Source organism: Hordeum vulgare, chromosome 1H (genome assembly GCF_904849725.1).
Source record: "Hordeum vulgare subsp. vulgare chromosome 1H, MorexV3_pseudomolecules_assembly, whole genome shotgun sequence".
NCBI lineage: Eukaryota > Viridiplantae > Streptophyta > Magnoliopsida > Poales > Poaceae > Hordeum > Hordeum vulgare.
Window position 1 is genome coordinate 344,012,173 of NC_058518.1, and position 23,745 is coordinate 344,035,917.

The 23,745-nt window shown below is 48.8% G+C and overlaps 1 protein-coding gene across 1 annotated transcript; it reads left to right on the plus strand.

The window, feature by feature from the left end:
• Positions 1-21,488: 21,488 nt before the first annotated feature.
• LOC123410633 (ethylene-responsive transcription factor ERF026-like) lies at positions 21,489-22,533 on the plus strand. The gene has a single exon (XM_045103580.1). The coding sequence runs from the start codon at positions 21,715-21,717 to the stop codon at positions 22,312-22,314; it is 600 nt and encodes a 199-aa protein (XP_044959515.1). The 5' UTR covers positions 21,489-21,714; the 3' UTR covers positions 22,315-22,533.
• The last annotated feature ends 1,212 nt before the right edge of the window (positions 22,534-23,745 follow it).

Below are 23,745 nucleotides of genomic sequence, written 5' to 3' on the forward strand. Positions count from 1 at the left end.
TACTGTTCTTACTCGTATGCTTAAGTCTGAAAAGTATGCTCTTGGGGTTGGCCATGACAGACTCAAAGTGGAGTTTGACACACTTTACAAGGCTCACAAGGTCTTGAAAGGTGTTCATTTCTCTCTGAAAGAGTCTCATGATCAACTCCAAGCAAAGCTTACCAAGGAGATCTCTACTTGTCCTCCCTTTGTGTTAATTGATAATGCTTGTACAACTAATCCTTGTTGTGAGCATGTACATCTTGTGGAGGAAAATGCCAAGTTAAAGGAGAAACTTGAGAAGGGCCTTGTGGCATGCATACAAGGTGAGAAGAGCCTGAACGACCTCTTGAGAAATCAAAAGGGTGTTGTAGGAAAGGAGGGACTTGGACTTACCTCCAAGTCAAAAGGAAAAAGGAGGAACAGGAACAAATGATCCCCTACCCTCATGGACATCTTTGTCAAAGAGGGCGAAGGGACTCAGGAGTTGAACAGGAACAAGGTGGACGATGGTAACGTCAAGAAGGACAAAACCATTCCTACTAACACAGCCGGCAAACTCAATCCTTCCTATGTCTTATGTCGTGCTGGTGATGGGCATGTTTATGCCAAATTTGTTGGTTCTTACTATGAGTCCATTGAATGGGCTATCTGGGTTCCTAAGACCCTTATCTCTAACATTAAAGGACCCATTAAAAAATGGGTACCTAAAACCAAGCCTTGATCTATTGCAGGAGTTTGCTTCCCGTGGGGTGTCATGGTTGCTCGATAGTGGAGCAACAAATCATATGATCGGAAGCAAGGACTTAGTGGTGGATGTGCATCCTTCTCCATCTATGCCCACCCATGTCCAATTCGCCGATGCATCCTCGTCAAAGGTATTGGGATTTGGTAAGGTGGTCATCTCTCAAGAGTTATCTATTGAGAAGGTCATGCTTGTTGAGTCTCTTGCCTACAATTTACTTTTGGTTCGTCAACTTGCTATTATGGGTTTTTCCACTTTCTTTAATCTTGATATTGTGGTCCTCCTGTGGAGCAAGACTCTTAAAGTAGCCTATGTTGGATATGTAGAAAATGGTCTTTATGTGGTGAACTTCTCAAAGCGACCCACTAAGACTGCGACGTGTTTAATGGCTAAAGTTGATGTGGGCTGGCTTTGGCATTGCCGACCAGCTCATGTCAATATGAGATCTTTGCAAAGTCTTCTCAAAGGGGCCATATTCGTGGACTAACAAATGTGAGTTTTGCTAGAGATCGTGCTTGCAGTGCCTGCATTGAAGGAAATATTCATGAAACTGCTCATCGTCCAACGACTCTCATTTACACTAAGAGGCCATTGGAGCTCCTCCATATGGATCTTTTCGGTCCACCATCATTTGATAGTCTTGGAGGCAGAAAGTACTGCTTGGTGATTGCTGATGACTACTCAAGATACACCTGGGTATATTTCTTCAAAAGGAAGAGTGAGACTCAACAAACTGTCATCAACTTTGCTAATGAAGCTCAACGTCAACATGAAGCAAAGATCTTGATGATTACAAGTGACAATGGCACTGAGTTCAAGAACTACACCTTGGATGAGTTTCTAGGTGATGAGGGAATAAAACATCAATATTCAGCACCATATACCACTCAACAAAATGGCGTGGCAGAAAAGAAGAACCGGACTTTGATGGATGCTGCAAGAACAATGATGGCAGAATTCAAATCTCCATATAACTTTTGGGCTGAGGCCATCAACACAGCAAGTCATGCGTCCAATCGGCTCTATATCCGCAAAGGCTTGAACAAGACTCCATATGAGATTCTCACTGGAAACAAACCCAATCTCAAGTACTTCCGGGTATTCAGTTGTAAGTGTTTCATTCTCAAGAAAGGTGCACGTTTAGCTGAATTTGATTCTAGAGCACAAGAGGGCATCTTTGTTGGTTATGCTACAAACTCTCATGCTTACCGTGTCCTCAACAAGTCGACCGGACTCATTGAGGAGACGTGTAACATGGAGTTTGATGAAAATAATGGCTCCCAAGTGGAGCAAAGTGGTCTTTGTGATGTAGGTGATGAAATTCCTCCCCAAGCCATAAGAAGAATGGGGATTGGTCAAATACTCCCCATTGAGGAACCCCTTGTGGCCGAAGGAGAAGTACAATGCTCTACTCAAGTGGAGCCATCACCCCTCACAAGCCCCACACGCTTCCGATGAACAAAGAGAAGACTCTCAACAAGTTGAACAAGCTCAAGGTCAAGATCAATTGCCCAACGATGGTGATGTGTCCCATGATGTTCAAGCACTTACCCAAGGTTCCGAACCTGCTCAAGATCAAGATCAAGTGCAACCACAATATCCAGACCAAATAGAAGCACAAGATCAAGATCAAGAGCAACCACAAGTACAAGGACAAACAAGTGAACCTGCTCAAGTCGAAAGTCAAGATGATCACGATATTGTCTCGCAATTCCCTTCTGCAGCACCAACAACCGGTGCCAAGGGAGGTTCAAGACGCAAGGGCAAGCAAAGTAAACAAGTCGATGCTCCCCAGTTATCCAATGAAGAACTCTTGGAGCGTCGAGCAGCCAAGATTGCGAACAAGCTGAGAGTCAAGTCACATCTTATGAAGAATGTACTTGGCAGTTTAAAAAAGGGAGTATCCACCCGTCAACAGATTTGGAATTATTGTGAGCATCACGCGTTTGTTTCGTATTGTGAACCTCAACAGGTACAGGAAGCACTCGATGATGAGGATTGGCTTATGGCCATGCATGAAGAACTCAACAACTTCGAGCGTAATCAAGTATGGGATTTAGTGCCAAGACCAAAGGAGGAACATAATGTCATCGGGACCAAATGGATTTTCAAAAACAAGAAAGATGCCAATGGGATTGTGATTCGAAACAAGGCAAGATTGGTGGCTCAAGGCTACTCCCAAGTCGAGGGTATTGACTACGGTGAAACCTTTGCCCCTGTTGCTCGTCTAAAATCTATTCACATGCTGCTTGCATTTGCTTCTCATCATAATTTCAAATTACAGCAAATGGATGTGAAAAGTGCCTTTCTTAATAGACCAGATATTATGTTGAGTGTAGGGATATGTGCACGGTTTCAATCCGCACCAAAAGAAAGTCATTACATGGCTGTTAAGCGAATCTTTCGATATTTGGCTCATACCCCAAACTTTGGTCTATGGTATCCCAAAGGAGCAAACTTCAACCTAGTGGGCTATTCTGACTCAGATTGGGCAGGAGATTGTGTGGAGAGGAAGTCAAGTTCTGGAGGATGCCAATTCCTTGGTCGCTCACTCGTAAGTTGGTCTTCAAAGAAGCAGAATTGTGTCTCACTATCATCCACCGAAGCTGAGTATGTGGTAGCTACAAGCTGTTGTGCACAATTGCTATGGATGAGGCAAACTTTAAAGGATTACGGTGTCACTTGTGACAAAGTGCCTCTTCTATGTGACAATCAAAGTGCTATCAAGATTTCCCTCAACCCAGTGCAACATAGCAAGACCAAGCATATTGATATTCGCCATCACTTCATTCGTGAACATATCAAGCTTGGTGATATTGAGGTTCACTTCATCCACACTGAAGAGCAACTTGCAGAAATTTTCACTAAGCCCCTAGATGAAGCAAGGTTCCGGGAGTTATGGCATGAGCTAAATATCATTGATTCAAGTAATGTGGATTGACGCTAGGCACTTTGCACCTCACTATGCATTCGATCTTGTTCTAGATGTAGGCATGGACATAGGGGGAGTGTTGTTCTCTGAATGAACTTTTCCTCCCCCCATTATGCATAAATTGATCAAGTCTTTCACTTTAGCCATTACCAAATGGCACTTGTGCTTCAAAGACGAGCGTTGGTCATGAACCCAAGGATAATTCTTCGTGGTGTCATATCTTTGTCTCAAACATAGGTGGCCTCGGCCACCGCCCCCACCTTTCTCTCATATGGAAGAAAGGATACAACATGACGAGTCAGTATATCTTGCTGGTGCTATCTTCTTATTCACTGACTTGTCATTTGCCCACGTCTTTCTCATGCAACCCTATGTCTCGTTGTGCCATTTGGAGCGGTACTACCGCCAAGGGTAGCGGTACTACCGCCAGGACCCCAGCGGTACTACCGCCAGGGGTAGCGGTACTACCGCCAGGACCCCAGCGGTACTACCGCCAGGGGTAGCGGTACTACCGCCAGGACCCCAGTGGTACTACCGCTCGGATAGCGGTACTACCGCTAGGACCCCAGCCTACCACTGTTGGAAATATGCCCTAGAGGCAATAATAAAATGGTTATTATCATATTTCCTTGTTCATGATAATCGTCTATCGTTCATGCTATAATTGTATTAACAGGAAACACTAATACATGTGTGAATGAATAGATCACAATGTGTCCCTAGCAAGCCTCTAGTTAGCTAGCTCGTTAGTCAATAGATGATCATGGTTTCCTGATCATGGACATTGGATGTCATTGATAACGGGATCACATCATTGGGAGAATGATGTGGTGGACAAGACCCAATCCTAAGCCTAGCACTAGATCGTATTGTTCGTATGCTAATGCTTTTCTAATGTCAAGTATCTTTTCCTTCGACCGTGAGATCGTGCAACTCCCGGATACCGTAGGAGTGCTTTGGGTGTATCAAACGTCACAACGTAACTGGGTGACTATAAAGGTGCACTACGGGTACCTCCGAAAGTGTGTGTTGGGTTGGCACGAATCGAGATCGGGATTTGTCACTCCGTGTGACGGAGAGGTATCTCTGGGCCCACTCGGTAGAACATCATCATGAGCTCAATGTGACTAAGGAGTTAGTCACACGATGACGTGCTACGGAACGAGTAAAGAGACTTACCGGTAACGAGATTGAACAAGGTATAGGCATACCGACGATCGAATCTCGGGCAAGTTCTATACCGACAGACAAAGGGAATCGTATACGGGATTGATTGAATCCTTGACATCGTGGTTCATCCGATGAGATCATCGTGGAGCTAGTGGGAGCCACCATGGGTATCCAGACCCCGCTGATGGTTATTGGCCAGGGAGGTGTCTCGGTCATGTCTGCCTGTCTCCCGAACCCGTAGGGTCTACACACTTAAGGTTCGATGACGCTAGGGTTATAGGGAATTGTTATACGAGATTACCGAAAGTTGTTCGGAGTCCCGGATGAGATCCCGGACGTCACGAGGAGCTCCGGAATGGTCCGGAGGTAAAGATTGATATATAGGACGGATGGTTTCGGACACCGGAAGTGTTTCGGGCATCACCGGTAACGTACCGGGACCACCGGAGGTGGTCCCGGGGGACCACCGAAGGGGGGCTGCGACCCCAAGAGGTAAGATGGGCTAATTGGGGGTGGGAACCAGCCCCTAGTTGGGCTGGTGCGCCTCCCCAATCAGCCCATGGCGCAGGGGAAGGAAAAAGAAGGGGGAACCCTAATTCAGGTGGGCCTTAGGCCCACCAGAGGGGTGCGCCACCCCTCCCCCTTGCCCTGGCCGCCACCCCTTCCCCATCTGAGGGCTGCTGCACCCCTTAGGGGTGGGAACCCTAAGGGCTGTGCCCCCTCCCTCTCCCCCTATATATAGATGAGGTTCGGGGCTGTTTGAGACACGGTTTAATCTCTCTCTCTCGGCGCAGCCCTGCACTTCTTCCTCCTCCTCTCTGCCGGCGCTTGGCGAAGCCCTGCCGGGAGACCTCGTCTCTCCACCAACACCACGCCGTCGTGTTGCTGGTCTTCTTCCCCAACCTCTCCCTCCTCCTTGCTGGATCAAGGTGCGGGAGACGTCACCGGGCTGCACGTGTGTTGAACGCGGAGGTGCCGTTGTTCGGCACTAGATCGGAATCGCTGCGAGTACGACTCCATCAACCGCGTTCTAGCAACGCTTCCGCTTAGCGATCTTCAAAGGTATGAAGATGCTCTTACCCCTCTCTCGTTGCTGGTCTCTCCATAGGAAGATCTGAACATGCGTAGGAATTTTTTTGAATTTATGCTACGTTACCCAACAGTGGCATCCGAGCCAGGTTTTCTATGCGTAGATTCTATGCACGAGTAGAACACAAAAGTTGTGGGCGATGGTTTGTCAATTTGCTTGCCGTTACTAGTCTTATTCTTTTCCGGCGGTATTGTGGGATGAAGCGGCCCGGACCGAGCTTACACGTACGCTTACGTGAGACTGGTTCCACCGACAGACATGCACATCGTGCCTAAAGGTGGCTAGCGGGTGTCTGTCTCTCCTACTCTAGTCGGATTGGATTTGATGAAAAGGGTCCTTATGAAGGGTAAATAGCTTTGGCATATCATCGTTGTGGCTGTCACGTAGGTAAGAAGGCGTTCTTGCTAGAAACCCAAATCAGCCACGTAAAACTTGCAACAACAATTAGAGGACGTCTAACTTGTTTTTGCAGGGTTTGACATGTGATGTGATATGGCCAAAGTTGTGATGTTGCATGTATGATGTATGAGATGATCATGTTATTGTAATAGGTTTCACGACTTGCATGTCGATGAGTATGACAACCGGCAGGAGCCATAGGAGTTGTCTTAATTTATTGTATGAGATGCAACGCCATGTGCTTGCTACTTTTACTTCATTGCTAACGGTTAGCCATAGTAGTAGTTGGCGTGACGACTTCACGGAGACACGATGATGGAGATCATGATGATGGAGATCATGGTGTCACGCCGGTGACGATGATGATCATGCGATGCCTGAAGATGGAGATCGAATGAGCAAAGATGATAATGGCCATATCATGTCACTATATGATTGCATTGTGATGTTTATCATGTTTTACATCTTATTGCTTAAAACGACGGTAGCATAATAAGATGATCCCTCCTAAAATTTCGAGAACGTATTCCCCTAAGTGTGCACCGTTGCGAAGGTTCGTTGTCTCGAAGCACCACGTGATGATCGGGTGTGATAGATTCTAATGTTCGCATACAACGGGTGTAAGCCAGATTTACACACGCAAAACACTTAGGTTGACTCGACGAGCTTAGCATGTACAGACATGACCTCGAATACAAGAGACCGAAAGGTCGAACATGAGTCGTATGGTTGAATACGATCAGCATGAAGTTGCTCACCATGGTGACTAGTCCGTCTCACGTGATGATCGGACACGGGTTAGTCAACATGGATCATGTATCACTTAGATGACTAGAGGGATGTCGATTTAAGTGGGAGTTCATACTTAATTTGATTAAATGAACTTAATTGTCATGAACTTAGTCTAAAAGTTGTCTTTATAAATATTGTAGATGTCCAACGTCAACCTCAACTTCAACGCATTCCTAGAGAAAAACAAGCTGAAAGATGATGGTAGCAACTATGCGGACTGGGTTCGCAACCTGAAGCTCATCCTTGAAGCAGCTAAAAAGGCTTATGTCCTTAATGCGCCGCTAGGTGACCCTCCCGCTCCCGCAGCAGCCCAGGACGTTCTAAACGTTTGGCAAGCGCGGAGTGATGACTACTCTCTGGTCAGGTGTGGCATGTTATACAGTTTAGAAACGGGGCTCCAAAGACGTTTTGAGCAACACGGGGCATATGAGATGTTCCAAGAGCTGAAGCTAGTTTTTCAAGCTCATGCCCGTGTCGAGAGATATGAAGTCTCCGACAAGTTCTTCAGCTGTAAGATGGAGGAGAATAGTTCTGTCAGTGAGCACATACTCAAAATGTCTGGGTTATACGGTCGTCTGACTTCACTTGGAGTCGAACTTCCGGATGATGCTATCATTGACAGAATCCTCCAGTCTCTCCCACCAAGCTACAAAGGCTTTGTGCTTAACTACAACATGCAAGGGATGGAGAAAACCATTCCCGAGTTGTACTCGATGCTCAAGTCTGCAGAAGTAGAAATCAAGAAGGAGCATCAAGTGTTGATGGTCAACAAGACCACTAGTTTCAAGAAAGGCAAGGGTAAGAAGAACTTCAAGAAAGACGGCAAAGCTGTTGCGGCGCCCGGTAAGCCAGATGTCGGGAAGAAGAAAAAGAACGGACCCAAGCCAGAGACTGAGTGCTTCTACTGCAAGGGAAAAGGTCACTGGAAGCGGAACTGCCCCAAATACTTAGCGGACAAGAAGGCCGACAACGTTAAAGGTATATGTGATATACATGTTATTGATGTGTACCTTACCAGCGCTCGTAGTAGCTCCTGGGTATTTGATACCGGTGCTGTTGCTCACATTTGCAACTCAAAGCAGGAACTGCGGAATAAGCGGAGACTGGCCAAGGACGAGGTGACGATGCGCGTCGGGAATGGTTCAAAAGTCGATGTGATCGCCGTCGGCACGCTACCTCTACATCTACCATCGGGATTAGTTTTGAACCTCAATAATTGTTATTTAGTACCAGCTTTAAGCATGAACATTGTATCAGGGTCTTGCTTAATGCGAGACGGCTACTCATTTAAGTCAGAGAATAATGGTTGTTCTATTTATATGAGTGATATGTTTTATGGTCATGCTCCGCTGGTGAATGGTTTATTCTTGATGAATCTCGATCGTGATGTTACACATATTCATAGTGTGAGTACCAAAAGATGCAAAGTTGATAATGATAGTCCCACATACTTGTGGCACTGCCGCCTTGGTCATATCGGCGTTAAGCGCATGAAGAAGCTCCATACTGATGGACTGCTAGAGTCTCTTGACTTTGAATCATTTGACACATGCGAACCGTGCCTCATGGGCAAGATGACTAAGACTCCATTCTCAGGAATAATGGAGAGAGCCACCGACTTATTGGAAATAATACATACTGATGTGTGTGGTCCAATGAACGTTGAAGCTCGCGGTGGTTATCGTTATGTTCTCACTCTCACCGATGATTTGAGTAGGTATGGGTATATCTACTTGATGAAGCACAAATCTGAGACGTTTGAAAAGTTCAAGGAATTTCAGAGTGAGGTTGAGAATCAACGTGACAGAAAAATTAAATGTCTACGATCTGATCGTGGAGGAGAATATTTGAGTCACGAATTTGGCACACACCTAAGGAAGTGTGGAATCGTTTCACAACTGACGCCGCCTGGCACACCGCAGCGCAACGGAGTGTCTGAACGTCGTAATCGCACTTTATTAGATATGGTACGATCTATTATGTCTCTCACCGACTTACCGCTATCATTTTGGGGATACGCATTAGAAACTGCAACATTCACTTTAAATAGGGCACCGTCTAAATCCGTTGAGACGACACCGTATGAACTATGGTTTGGCAAGAAACCTAAGTTGTCGTTTCTTAAAGTTTGGGGCTGCGATGCTTATGTGAAGAAACTTCAACCAGAAAAGCTCGAACCCAAAGCGGAGAAATGCGTATTCATAGGATACCCTAAGGAAACTATTGGGTATACCTTCTATCTTAGATCCGAAGGTAAAACCTTTGTTGCCAAGAACGGATCCTTTCTAGAGAAAGAGTTTCTCTCGAAAGAAGTAAGTGGGAGGAAGGTAGAACTTGATGAGGTAATTACACCCCCTCTCGAACAGGAAAGTAGCGCAACGCAAGAAGTTGTTCCTGTGGTGCCTACACCGACTGAAGAGGAAGTTAATGATGATGATCGTGAAGCTTCGAATCAAGTTACTACTGAACCACGAAGGTCCACAAGGGTACGCTCCGCACCAGAGTGGTATGGCAACCCTGTGATGGAAATCATGTTGTTAGACAACGGTGAACCTTCGAACTATGAAGAAGCGATGGCGGGCCCGGATTCCAACAAATGGCTTGAGGCCATGAAATCCGAGATAGGATCCATGTATGAGAACAAAGTATGGACTTTGGTGGACTTGCCCGATGACCGGCGAGCCATAGAAAATAAATGGATCTTCAAGAAGAAGACTGATGCAAACGGTAATGTAACCGTTTACAAAGCTCGACTTGTCGCAAAGGGTTTTCGACAAATTCAAGGAGTTGACTACGAAGAGACTTTCTCTCCCGTAGCGAAGCTGAAATCAGTCCGAATCATGTTAGCAATTGCCGCCTTTTATGATTATGAAATTTGGCAAATGGACGTCAAAACAGCGTTCCTTAACGGGAACCTTAAGGAAGAGTTGTATATGATGCAACCAGAAGGTTTTGTCGATCCTAAGGGTGCTAACAAAGTGTGCAAGCTCCAGCGCTCCATCTATGGGCTGGTGCAAGCATCTCGGAGTTGGAACATTCGCTTTAATGAGGTGATTAAAGCGTTTGGGTTCATACAGGTTTACGGAGAAGCCTGTCTGTACAAGAAAGTGAGTGGGAGCTCTGTAGCTTTCCTCGTACTATATGTGGATGACATATTATTGATGGGGAATGATATAGAGATGTTGGAGAGCATAAAGGCCTATTTGAACAAGAGTTTTTCAATGAAGGACCTTGGAGAAGCTGCATACATATTAGGCATCAAGATCTATAGAGATAGATCGAGACGCCTCATAGGTCTTTCGCAAAGTACATACCTTGACAAGATATTGAAGAAGTTCAATATGGAAAACTCAAAGAAAGGGTTCTTGCCAGTTTTGCAAGGTATTAGATTGAGTAAGACTCAGTCGCCGACCACGGCAGCAGATAGAGAGAAGATGAGTTCTGTCCCCTACGCTTCAGCCGTGGGCTCTCTAATGTATGCCATGCTGTGTACCAGACCTGATATAAACCTTGCGATAAGCTTGGTAGGGAGGTACCAAAGTAATCCCGGTGCATAACACTGGACAGCGGTCAAGAATATCCTTAAGTACCTGAAAAGGACTAAGGAAATGTTTCTCGTTTATGGAGGTGACGAAGAGCTCGTCGTAAAGGGTTACGTCGATGCTAGCTTCGACACAGATCCGGATGACTCTAAGTCACAAACCGGATACGTATATGTGTTGAATGGTGGGGCAGTGAGCTGGTGCAGCAGCAAGCAAGAAGTCGTGGCAGCATCTACATGTGAAGCGGAGTACATAGCTGCTTCAGAAGCGGCTCATGAAGGAATTTGGATGAAGGAGCTCATCACCGACCTTGGAGTGGTTCCAAGCGCGTCGGGTCCTATGACACTCTTCTGTGACAACACTGGAGCCATTGCCATAGCCAAGGAGCCCAGGTTTCACCGGAAGACGAAGCACATCAAGCGCCGCTACAACTCCATCCAGGACCATGTCCAAGCTGGAGTGATAGATATTTGTAAAGTACACACGGATCTGAATATTGCAGACCCGTTGACTAAACCTCTTCCACGAGCAAAACATGATCAGCACCATAATGCTATGGGTGTTCGATACATCACAATGTAACTAGATTATTGACTCTAGTGCAAGTGGGAGACTGTTGGAAATATGCCCTAGAGGCAATAATAAAATGGTTATTATCATATTTCCTTGTTCATGATAATCGTCTATCGTTCATGCTATAATTGTATTAACAGGAAACACTAATACATGTGTGAATGAATAGATCACAATGTGTCCCTAGCAAGCCTCTAGTTAGCTAGCTCGTTAGTCAATAGATGATCATGGTTTCCTGATCATGGACATTGGATGTCATTGATAACGGGATCACATCATTGGGAGAATGATGTGGTGGACAAGACCCAATCCTAAGCCTAGCACTAGATCGTATTGTTCGTATGCTAATGCTTTTCTAATGTCAAGTATCTTTTCCTTCGACCGTGAGATCGTGCAACTCCCGGATACCGTAGGAGTGCTTTGGGTGTATCAAACGTCACAACGTAACTGGGTGACTATAAAGGTGCACTACGGGTACCTCCGAAAGTGTGTGTTGGGTTGGCACGAATCGAGATCGGGATTTGTCACTCCGTGTGATGGAGAGGTATCTCTGGGCCCACTCGGTAGAACATCATCATGAGCTCAATGTGACTAAGGAGTTAGTCACACGATGACGTGCTACGGAACGAGTAAAGAGACTTACCGGTAACGAGATTGAACAAGGTATAGGCATACCGACGATCGAATCTCGGGCAAGTTCTATACCGACAGACAAAGGGAATCGTATACGGGATTGATTGAATCCTTGACATCGTGGTTCATCCGATGAGATCATCGTGGAGCTAGTGGGAGCCACCATGGGTATCCAGACCCCGCTGATGGTTATTGGCCAGGGAGGTGTCTCGGTCATGTCTGCCTGTCTCCCGAACCCGTAGGGTCTACACACTTAAGGTTCGATGACGCTAGGGTTATAGGGAATTGTTATACGAGATTACCGAAAGTTGTTCGGAGTCCCGGATGAGATCCCGGACGTCACGAGGAGCTCCAGAATGGTCCGGAGGTAAAGATTGATATATAGGACGGATGGTTTCGGACACCGGAAGTGTTTCGGGCATCACCGGTAACGTACCGGGACCACCGGGACCACCGGAGGTGGTCCCGGGGGACCACCGAAGGGGGGCTGCGACCCCAAGAGGTAAGATGGGCTAATTGGCGGTGGGAACCAGCCCCTAGTTGGGCTGGTGCGCCTCCCCAATCAGCCCATGGCGCAGGGGAAGGAAAAAGAAGGGGGAACCCTAATTCAGGTGGGCCTTAGGCCCACCAGAGGGGTGCGCCACCCCTCCCCCTTGCCCTGGCCGCCACCCCTTCCCCATCTGAGGGCTGCCGCACCCCTTAGGGGTGGGAACCCTAAGGGCTGCGCCCCCTCCCTCTCCCCCTATATATAGATGAGGTTCGGGGCTGTTTGAGACACGGTTTAATCTCTCTCTCTCGGCGCAGCCCTGCACTTCTTCCTCCTCCTCTCTGCCGGCGCTTGGCGAAGCCCTGCCGGGAGACCTCGTCTCTCCACCAACACCACGCCGTCGTGTTGCTGGTCTTCTTCCCCAACCTCTCCCTCCTCCTTGCTGGATCAAGGTGCGGGAGACGTCACCGGGCTGCACGTGTGTTGAACGCGGAGGTGCCGTTGTTCGGCACTAGATCGGAATCGCTGCGAGTACGACTCCATCAACCGCGTTCTAGCAACGCTTCCGCTTAGCGATCTTCAAAGGTATGAAGATGCTCTTACCCCTCTCTCGTTGCTGGTCTCTCCATAGGAAGATCTGAACATGCGTAGGAATTTTTTTGAATTTATGCTACGTTACCCAACAACCACGACCCGACTAGGGCTTTTAGGGTTGTCTCAAGGGGGAGCGGTACTACCGCCAGGACCCCAACGGTACTACCGCTACAAGAAGCGATACTACCGCTACAAGCAGCGGCACTACCGCCAGGGGTAGCGGTACTACCGCCAAGACCCCAGCGGTACTACCGCTGGCCCGTACCCCTTGGACTATATAAAGGAGGGGGAGCCCGTTTTTCCTGCCCTCTTTCTTCTTCCTCGTGGCTCTCCCTTCCCCAACCCTGAACCCCCCCCCCCCTATTTGGATCTCTATCTGTGGAGCCCCTTCTCTCCGTTGAGTTGGAGGGTCTGCTCCACTCCTCCTTCCTCCACCAAGTGCCATGGACTCCGGTAAAGCTCCTCCCTTTATTCCCTTGATTGGTATTTTCTTGTTCTAGGGGTAGGAGCATTGGTGATTTGGATCCATGACTATGGTTTTGTGATTCGTTCTTGGTTGGAATGAAGGAGATATTCTAGGGGAGTGTAGGGCCTATGATTAATTGCGTTTATATTGACATGCTCAAGGTTCTTCATGGTTTAGATCAAGCACTTTTTCTCTTATTTTGGATTAGATCTAAAACTTGGATCCTCTTGACTAGACATGTCTTTATCTAGATGATTCTTGAGATCCTCATGTGTTTAGGGCTATGGTTGTTTTTGTAGTGATTCTATGCAGTACCCATGGCCCTCGTAAATCCAATCTAGCCGCTCCTATGGGTCTTTTTCTATTTCAGATCTGAAAGTCAACACTACCCCTAGGACCCCAGTGGTACTACCGCCAGGGGTAGCGGCACTACCGCTAGGACCCCAGCGGTACTACCGCCAGGTGTAGCGGTACTACCGTCAGGAGGATATTTTTTCTTCTTTTCCATTTTCTTGGCAATGTGAGTTTACTTTTATGCCTCTTTTTGTTCATTGCCTTGACTCCTCGTGTCGCTCTTTTTCGGTGTGTGTCTTGTGTGTCACAGGTGGTGCTCGCTGCTCGAATCCCCCACGGGACACCCAGCCGAAGCAGTATCGCACTCCAGATGCTCCAGAGGGCTCCGCCACTTCTGGTATGAATCCCAAAAAGAAGTCTTTCAAGAAGACAACTCACAATACCAAGGGGATCAACGTTTGCAATATGCCCCCTAAGGATTTTCTGCGGTTCCGCACCCGCAATCACTATCTAGAAGAGAAGGCTCAGATCAAGAATGCCGAGCATGTTTGGTCATGGGATCACTGCATGATCTATCGCGACATCATCAAGCACTTCAAGAAGATGTTTGTTCCAGTTCAATGGATTGACCTGGCTCACCTTCAGCGGAACCCGGATTACTTTGGTGAGGCTCTCTCTTTGATTGACAAGCTTGGCATTAAGGAGATCATCACCTTCAAGCGCGACTTTGATCCAGATGTTGTGGCCCAATTCTATGTCACTGTTCACTTGTCACATGATGAAGAGCGCACCATGACTTGGATGATTGGTACTCAGAAGATGACAAGTTCCTGGTCAGAATTCATGAAGTTTCTCAAGGTCGACTTTCAGGGAGCTCACACTCCTCTTGGGTTGCGTCCTCATGCTCCATCTTCATCTACTACTACCCCCAAGGATAGGCTGCAAGAACTTTATGTGAAGAAAGGTGTGCTCCCCAAGCATATGGATATCATGCATCGGATCTTCCGCAACACTCTCTTTCCTCGCATTTGCAACTTTGACGAGGTGCATGGTTATCTAGCTGAGATGCTTCTGCTTTGTGAGGAGGCTAGGACTAAGGAATCTGCCCCTCTAGATATTTCTGACGTGATGTTCAATGAGCTCTGGAACTGCATCATGAACCGCAAGGTTCCCATCTACGGGCCCTACTTGTTTGCCTATATTCGCGAGAGGTGGCACGACGTCTATTTGATTGAGGAGTTCCATATTCAGGATGATTACTTTGTGCACGATCCTATCAGGCTCCGCATCAAAGACAAATTGGCCAACCCATCCACTTCGTCTCAGCACATGGACACTGACACAGAGACTGCTGCTGATAGAGGCCCCGCTTCTCAGTCCCACTCTTCTGCTATGCCATCTTGGGCAGTGAAACTGAAGGATAAAATGAAGACTCTCTTATGTATGCAGGCCAAGGGACAGTATCAGTCTCATGTGGCCCAGAAGGAGAACCGTCAGAGGCACAAGCGTGTCCTGAGGACACTTGATGTTGATATCTCCAGCGGCTCAGAGGACGACATCACTCCAGAGTCTGATTGGATGCGGGCTCAAGGTTATCAGTGGTCTGATGCAGAGGAGGAGGCGTCTGAGGAGGACAATGAGGAGGAGCAGGACGATCCGGATGCCACGGATGAGTCTGGGGCTGATGAGGATGAGGAGTGACCACCTGTGTCATTAGGTGTGCCCCTTTTTGGTGTCTTGTGCCAAAGGGGGAGAGAGTCTAGGAGCTGGATTTAAGATTTGAGCTTTGCTTATCTTATCGTATTTGCTTTGCACTTGGTTTGCTCTTATTTTCTATCTTCGCTTTGTGTGATGTGAGACTTGAACTAGTGTGAAATTTATTTCTATCATATGTTGTGAGTCATATGCTCCTTAATTTTCTATACCACTATCTTTATGTTCACATGCTATTCACTGTGCAAATCCGGTATTGTCACCAATCCACCAAAAAGGGGGGGATTGTTAGGGCATATTTTATGCCTAAGTAATTTTGGTGATTGATGACAGTACCGCAAAGGACTAATCGTGTGTGTTAAGATTTCAGATAACACATGTCAACGGCACAAGACGACTCGCCCCCTCTTCCCATGGAACAGAAGCACGGTGTACTCCACGATTCTCCTTCTTTGAGTCATAGGAACGCCGTACTATTAAGAGGGGACCCGTAATGGAAAGATTTGGGTGGAATCAATTTTGCACGCACACACTTTATCTCCTTTCCCTTTACCTACAAATTTGGAGTGGCTCCCGCCTCCGTTTTTATCTCATCTAAGCAAAAGGTCTCTCAGCGGTAGTACCGCTGGGCCTAGCGGTGGTACCACTGGAACTAGCGGTAGTACCGCTAGTGCTGGCGGTAGTACCGCTGTGCTGGCGGTAGTACTGCCCCTGGTCAGCGGTAGTACCGCTCCAGGAGCTTAGTACCGCCTTCCTAGCGCCTGTACTTCGTCGGACCTTTTTGCGAAGACTTTCTTGGCGGTGGTTGGCCCGGTAGTGCTTTTGCACTACCATGGGCTGAGCGGTAGTACCGCTGGAGTGCTAGCGTCAGTACCGCTGCAGCCAGCGGTAGTACCGCTAGGCTCGGGCTGTGAGTGGGAAAACGGTTGGATTCCCCCCCCCCACTATATAAGGGGTTCTTCTTGCTGTAGAACCCTACCTTTGACCCTCCCAAGCTCCATTGTTGCTCCCTAAGCTCAAAAGTGCCCGATCTCTCTCCCTAGCCAATCAAACTTGTTGATTCTTTAGGGATTGGTTGAGAAGGCCTAGATCTACACTTCCACCAAGAGAAAAGTTGACCCCCCACCAATCCCTTGCGGATCTTGTTACTCTTGGGTGTTTGAGCACCCTAGACGGTTGAGGTCACCTCGGAGCCACATTTCATTGTGGTGAAGCTTCGTGGTCTTGTTGGGAGCCTCCAAGCTTTGTGTGGAGTTTGCCCCAACCTTTTTTGTAAAGGTTCGGTCGCCGCCTTCAAGGGCACCTATAGTGGAATCACGGTACCTTGCATCGTGTGAGGGCGTGAGGAGAATACGGTGGCCCTAGTGGCTTATTGGGGAGCATTGTGCCTCCACACCGCTCCAACGGAGACATACTTCCTGTCAAAGGGAAGGAACTTCGGTAACACATCCTCGTCTTCATTGGTTCCACTTGTGGTTATCTCTAACCTTTACTTTGTGTATGCTTATGTTGTTGTCTATCTCTTACTTGTCTTAGTTGTTCTTGTTGTTAGCATCATATAGGTTCACCTCGTTGTTGCTATTTTAGTGAACCCGTATGTTGCTTACCCTAACTTGTTAAGATTAATTAAAAAGTGGTCGTTGCCTATTCACCCCCCCTCTAGTCAACCATATCGATCCTTTCAAATATCCTTAAGTACCTGAAAAGGACTAAGGAAATGTTTCTCGTTTATGGAGGTGATGAAGAGCTCGTCGTAAAGGGTTACGTCGACGCTAGCTTCGACACAGATCCGATGACTCTAAGTCACAGACCGGATGCATATATGTTTTGAATGGTGGGGCAGTGAGCTGGTGCAGCAGCAAGCAAGAAGTCGTGGAAGCATCTACATGTGAAGCGGAGTACTTAGCTGCTTCAGAAGTGGCTCATGAAGGAATTTGGATGAAGGAGCTCATCACCGACCTTGGAGTGGTTCCTAGCGCGTCGGGTCCAATGACACTCTTCTGTGATAATACTGGGGCCATTTCCATAGCCAAGGAGCCCAGGTTTCACCGGAAGACGAAGCACATCAAACGCCGCTACAACTCCATCCAGGACCATGTCGAGAGTGGAGTAATAGAGATTTGTAAAGTACACACATATCTGAATGTCGCAGGCCCGTTGACTAAACCTCTTCCACGAGAAAAACATGATCAACACCATAATGCTATGGGTGTTCGATACATCACAATGTAACTAGATTATTGACTCTAGTGCAAGTGGGAGACTGTTGGAAATATGCCCTAGAGGCAATAATAAAATGGTTATTATCATATTTCCTTGTTCATGATAATCGTCTATTGTTCATGCTTTAATTATATTAACAGGAAACAGTAATACATGTGTGAATAAATAGATCACAATGTGTCCCTAGCAAGCCTCTAGTTGGCTAGCTCGTTAGTCAATAGATGATCATGGTTTCCTGGTCATGGGCATTAGATGTCATTGATAACGGGATCACATCATTGGGAGAATGATGTGATGGACAAGACCCAATCCTAAGCGTAGCACTAGATCGTATTGTTCGTATGCTAAAGCTTTTCTAATGTCAAGTGTCTTTTCCTTCGACCGTGAGATTGTGCAACTCCCGGATACCGTAGGAGTGCTTTGGGTTTATCAAACATCACAACGTAACTGGGTGACTATAAAGGTGCACTACGGGTACCTCTGAAAGTGTCTATTGGGTTGGTACGAATCGAGATCGGGATTTGTCACTCCGCGTGACGGAGAGGTATCTCTGGGCCCACTCGGTAGAACATCATCATGAGCTCAATGTGACTAAGGAGTTAGTCACACGATGACGTGCTACGGAACGAGTAAAGAGACTTACCGGTAACGAGATTGAACAAGGTATAGGTATACCGATGATCGAATCTCGGGCAAGTTCTGTACCGACAGACAAAGGGAATTGTATACGGGATTGATTGAATCCTTGACATCGTGGTTCATCCGATGAGATCATCATGGAGCAAGTGGGAGCCACCATGGGTATCCAGACCCCGTTGATGGTTATTGGTCGGAGAGGTGTCTCGGTCATGTCTGCCTGTCTCCCGAACCCGTAGGATCTACACACTTAAGGTTCGATGACGCTAGGGTTATAGGGAATTGTTATACGAGGTTATCTAAAGTTGTTCGGAGTCCCGGATGAGATCCCGGATATTACGAGGAGCTCCGGAATGGTCCGGATGTAAAGATTGATATATAGGACGGATGGTTCCGGACACCGGAAGTGATTCGGGCATCACCGGTAACGTACCGGGACCACCAGAGGTGGCCCCGGGGGTCCACCGGAAGGGGGCAACGACCCCGGGAGGCTAGATGGGCCAAGTGCGGGAGGGAACCAGCCCCTAGGTGGGCTGGTGCGCCCCCCACACTCAGGCCAAGGCGCAGGAGGTGGAGAGGGGGGGGGGGAAACCCTAGGCGCTGGTGGGCCTAAGGCCCACCTAGGAGTGTGCCACCCCTCCCCCTTGCCCTGGCTACCGCACCTCCCATCTGGGGGGGCTGCCGCACCACCTAGGGTGGGAACCCTAGGGGTGGCACCCCCTCCCCTCCTCCTATATATAGTGGGCACTTTTAGGCTTTTGGAGACGCACTTTTCCCTCTCCCTCGGCGCAGCCCTGCCCTTCTTTCTCCTCCTCTCTGCCGGTGCTTGGTGAAGCCCTGCCGGGAGACCTCGTATCTCCATCGACGCCACGCCGTCGTGCTGCTGGATTTCTTCCCCAACCTCTCCCTCCTCCTTGCTAGATCAAGGTGCGGGAGACGTCACCGGGCTGCACGTGTGTTGAACGCGGAGGTGCCGTAGGTCGGCACTAGATCAGAATCACACCGCGATCTGAATCACCGCGAGTACGACTCCATCAACCGCGTTCTAGTAACGCTTCCGCTTAGCGATCTTCAAAGGTATGAAGATGCACTCACCCCTCTCTCGTTGCCGGTCTCTCCATAGGAAGATCTGAATATGCGTAGGAATTTTTTTGAATTTAAGCTACGTTCCCTACAGCTCCGAGATAAGAGTCAGGTTGGAGGCGGCGTTCTTGAAGTCGTCGTTGAGGCCGGCTGTGAGGGTGCTGATGAGGAGCTCGTCACTGATCGTCTCGCCAAGATCACGGAGCTCGTCGGCAAGCTTTTTGAGGTGCATGCAGAAATCATCGATGGATGAATCAAGCTGCTGGCACCCATAAAACTCGCCGTGGAGCAGGACCTTGCGTTGGAGTTTGTTGTCGGTGAAAAGGCCGTTGAGCTTGGTCCATATGGTGTAGGCGTCGTGCTCATCAAACGCCACCGTGTGAAAAAGATCTTTGGAGATGGTGAGGTAGAACCAGCGGATGATGGTGGCGTCGAGGATCATCCAGTCCTCGTCGTTCACCATGAGGGACGAGTCCACGGTGCCATCGATGTGGCCTTGAAGGAGGTACTCACGGAACACCAGGGAGAAGTACCTCTTCCAGGCCGACTAGGAGCCGGTGGACTGGTCAAGGACCACCCGGACGCGGTCAAAGATGTTGAGATCGCGAACGAGGGTGACGTCGGGGACGGCAAACGGATTGCTGCCGGAGGAGATTGAGGAACGCGGAGAGACCATGGTGGTGTCAGGGGATGAAGGGTTGTGGGGGGCGAAAGCGATGGAGAGGTGATGTGGCGGAGGTGGCGGAGGCGCTCAAGATGGCGCGGTGGCGGCGGCGGTTGCTGAGGCGGCGACGGCGAGGGATGCTGAGGTGGCGATGGTGGCGGCTAGGTCGGGATCGTGGAGGAAACTGATACCATGTAGATGATTAGGTTTAAGGCTGTGCAACACACAATATTGATTGGATGCACTAGACACGTATATGTAGGTACAAGATGAGCCTCTATCTCAACTATACAAAGGACTAGGAGGAAGATCCAATAACGCAATGCACATATATATTCAACACACAGAAGAGCTTATTGAAAAAAAAAGATGCAGAGGAGAGCTGCGAATTTTATGAAGAGGGAAGCTGCGTTGATACTGACAATACTATTTGGAGGATAGCATCAAGAGCCCCCTTTCCCAAATATTGCAAAAGGTAGACAAGAATGCATGCTTGGATTGAGCTTTACTCCAAGCTAGCCAAATGGACATATGGGGTCGCCACATATATTCCCCAGGCCCATGCCTGTAATCTTATATGCATACGTGTCCACTTAGAATTTGGAAATAATTCTCTAGATGGAGCCATGCGTGTTGCATGGCCATTAGTGGCGCGAGAAGACAAAGGCACTGATAATAACAACTGTATGCGCGAGTTACACCTGCTGCCGGTGGTGACACGCCGATCTCCATTCCTTGTTCCCTACAAAACCAAAACCATGTTCATCTGTGGACATGCATGCACGCATGTACCCATATAACGGCTGACATTCTTTCACCGCTACGCCACCGCGTCCGAACGACCTCAAATCCCTACCACACACGCACTGCTAAGCCCAAGCATGAACATGTCACGCGGGGAGAAAATATCTGACCGCCCACCGGCGGCACGTCCCTACTCCGTAATCTAGTACTGGATATGTTAGGTGGCACGCAAGAGAACAAAGGAATCATGCATCATCATCATCGCCTACTCATCGCTGGTTCCATCTCTCACTTTCGCTTTTCCCATAAAACCCCTATTATATTGTCCTTGAACGGGTCAACACAGGTGTTGGACCATCGGCGATGTCTCCGGCAGTCAACTCCGGTGGCCACTCCGGCAGCCCGGCGTGCCGCCACCTGGATTTTGATTCGTAACAACCCGGTAATGATCTTATGATGTCGTACTAAACATCGCCGCCCACTAACCCAAAAGCGGCTTTCTAAGCCTAAGATTGCACCCCTATGTGGCGGGCCTCCATTGGGCGGCCCGGGCCAAAGCCTGAAAGAGCCACTCCTTTTTGCTCCCTGTGCTTCACAGCTAATCTCTAGCCCGGCATCGATCGAGCGAGCTCGCAAAGCAGAAAACCGCGTATGATCTCACCAACTCCGGCCGCTTCCGAGCTTTTAAACCCTCCTGAAACCCCCGCCTGGATTAGAGTACCCCAGCGCTATATATCGTGGTCAAAGTGTCTGCTAATTGGCATTGCGAATACTGTTACAAGCTGGTTTGTTCACTGGCTCCTCGCTCGCTTTGCTACGTTCCTCGTGCAGCTCGGTTGAGTACGTGTTGGTTGGTGCAATGTACGTAGTCCGTTGCATGTGTTGGTAGGGAGAGTGTTGCGCTGCACGGGTGTGAAACTCTGAGTTGGGTTCGTTGGCTGGTACTCCTACTTGAATGGAGCAAGGAAGGGAGGGGCTGATGGGGAGCATGTGCGGGAGGCGGCCGAGAGCGGAGACGCGCCACCCTGTGTACCGCGGCGTGCGGTTCCGGGCGGGGAAGTGGGTGTCGGAGATCCGGGAGCTGCGCAAGCACACCAGGATCTGGCTCGGCACCTACCCGACGCCCGAGATGGCCGCGGCGGCGTACGACGCGGCCGCATTGGCCCTGCGTGGCGCGGGGACAGCGCTCAACTTCCCGGACGCGGCGAGGTCGCGCCCGGCGCCGGCGTCCATGTCCGCCGACGATGTCCGTGCCGCGGCGGCCGCTGCCGCCGCGGCCGCGATGGGCAGCACCTGGACTTCTCATCGGGGCGACCAATGCTATGATGATCAGCCGCGTGGAGGCGAGTCGCACAGGCGTGAGCTTGACGACACGGTCGGCGTCGTGGACGAGGACGACGTGTTCGAGATGCCGCGGCTGATGGTGAGCATGGCGGAGGGGCTGATGATCAACCCGCCGGTGCTGGGCACAGCGGCGGCAGACGGTTGCTCGGCGGCGTCGTACTACGCGGAAGCTGAGGATGAGGGCGCCGTGAGCTTGTGGGATCACTCTTGATCGATCACGTAATGGAGATAGTGGAGGAGGGTGTGACTAAGACCGATAGGGACGCGCGCCATGAGCCCATGACCTGCTGGTGGCGATGTGGGATCGCCCGTGATGTGGACGGACGAATGTTTGTTGGCCAAACGTAGTATATATGTACGCTCTGTAACTGTAATGCGCCATGTAGTACGTAGCATGGATGTGAAATGGATGGTTGGGACACAACATGGATACAGGCATGTTAGTTATGGTGTCATCTTCTTCTTTAAATCATATATTTATATTTACTAACAAAATATATGTACGCTCTGTAATGCGCCGTGTACGTAGCATGGATGTGAAATGGATGGTGGAGACACAACGTGGATACAAGCATATTAGTTATAGTGTCATCTTCTTCTTTAAATCATTTATTCATATTTACTAACAAAAGACCCGTTTCGTGCGTTGCAACAGAATAACAAAATCGTGGTTTACAAATCAAGTTTTAAATATCCGCACTTCATGTTTGTACACATATTTAATATTTGTGTACCAACCAATGCACATGCGAAATTAAGACACGCATTCTAACATGCTCGTATTGAATCAATATTGGAGTAAGGCTGAGGGCGGGCTTGGGGTCCGCGAGCTCACCACGCAAAACAAATGCCTCCTTTCAAAGGTGGTTCATCTCATCCACGCGGCGCCTCCGTCTTGGTGGGCCGCCTGGGTTTGGGGGCGCAAATGGCCCCTCGCTTCTGGACCGAGGCGCCTGGATGGCTGGGGGCACCTACGGTCGCTCGGGGGGGGGGGGGGGGGGTGTTGCCTACCGAGAGCTCACCTCGGTGGGGGTCGGTGATGGGCGGGTCCGCTCCTTCTGGTGGGACTCCTCGCTTCACTACGGGTCTCTCGCCGCGGCATTCCCGCCTTGTTCTCACATGCCGTCGACCCGGAGGCCACGGTATGGCAGGTCTGCTTACATGGGTTCGCTGCTTCGCTCGTCCCTGGGCTCACTCGGGTGGGCGAATGCGAGCTTGTGATGGTCTCTATCCTCTGTGACGATCTTCTGGGCCGGAGTTGTGACATCCTCGACTTTTGCTACAGTAATGATTGTAATTAAGCTACAACGATCACCCGCTAATGATGCCACATCATCGAGAATTCCCATCTCAGACCCGCGTTGATTCAAGTCTATCCAGATTCAAAATTTAAAAACAAAAGAAAAGTACTTTATGAGTTCATTACAAATATTAAAAGAATATATATAAAAAGGAAAGTATTAAAAATAATAATGAAAAAAAAGAAAGAAAGAAATAATAGAAGAGGAAAAAGAAAAACAAAACAAAACAACAACAAAAAAGGGAAAAGCAACCCCCACCCCCTGGCCGAGCTGGGCTAAGAGGCCCAACTGGCCAGCCCACCCGAACCCTAGCGCCCCCCCCTGGCGAGGGAGCTCCCTCT

What these genes read in the sequence shown, in the direction of transcription:
- LOC123410633 (XM_045103580.1), top strand. Translation starts at nt 21,715, where the DNA reads ATGGAGCAAGGAAGGGAGGGGCTGATGGGGAGCATGTGCGGGAGGCGG.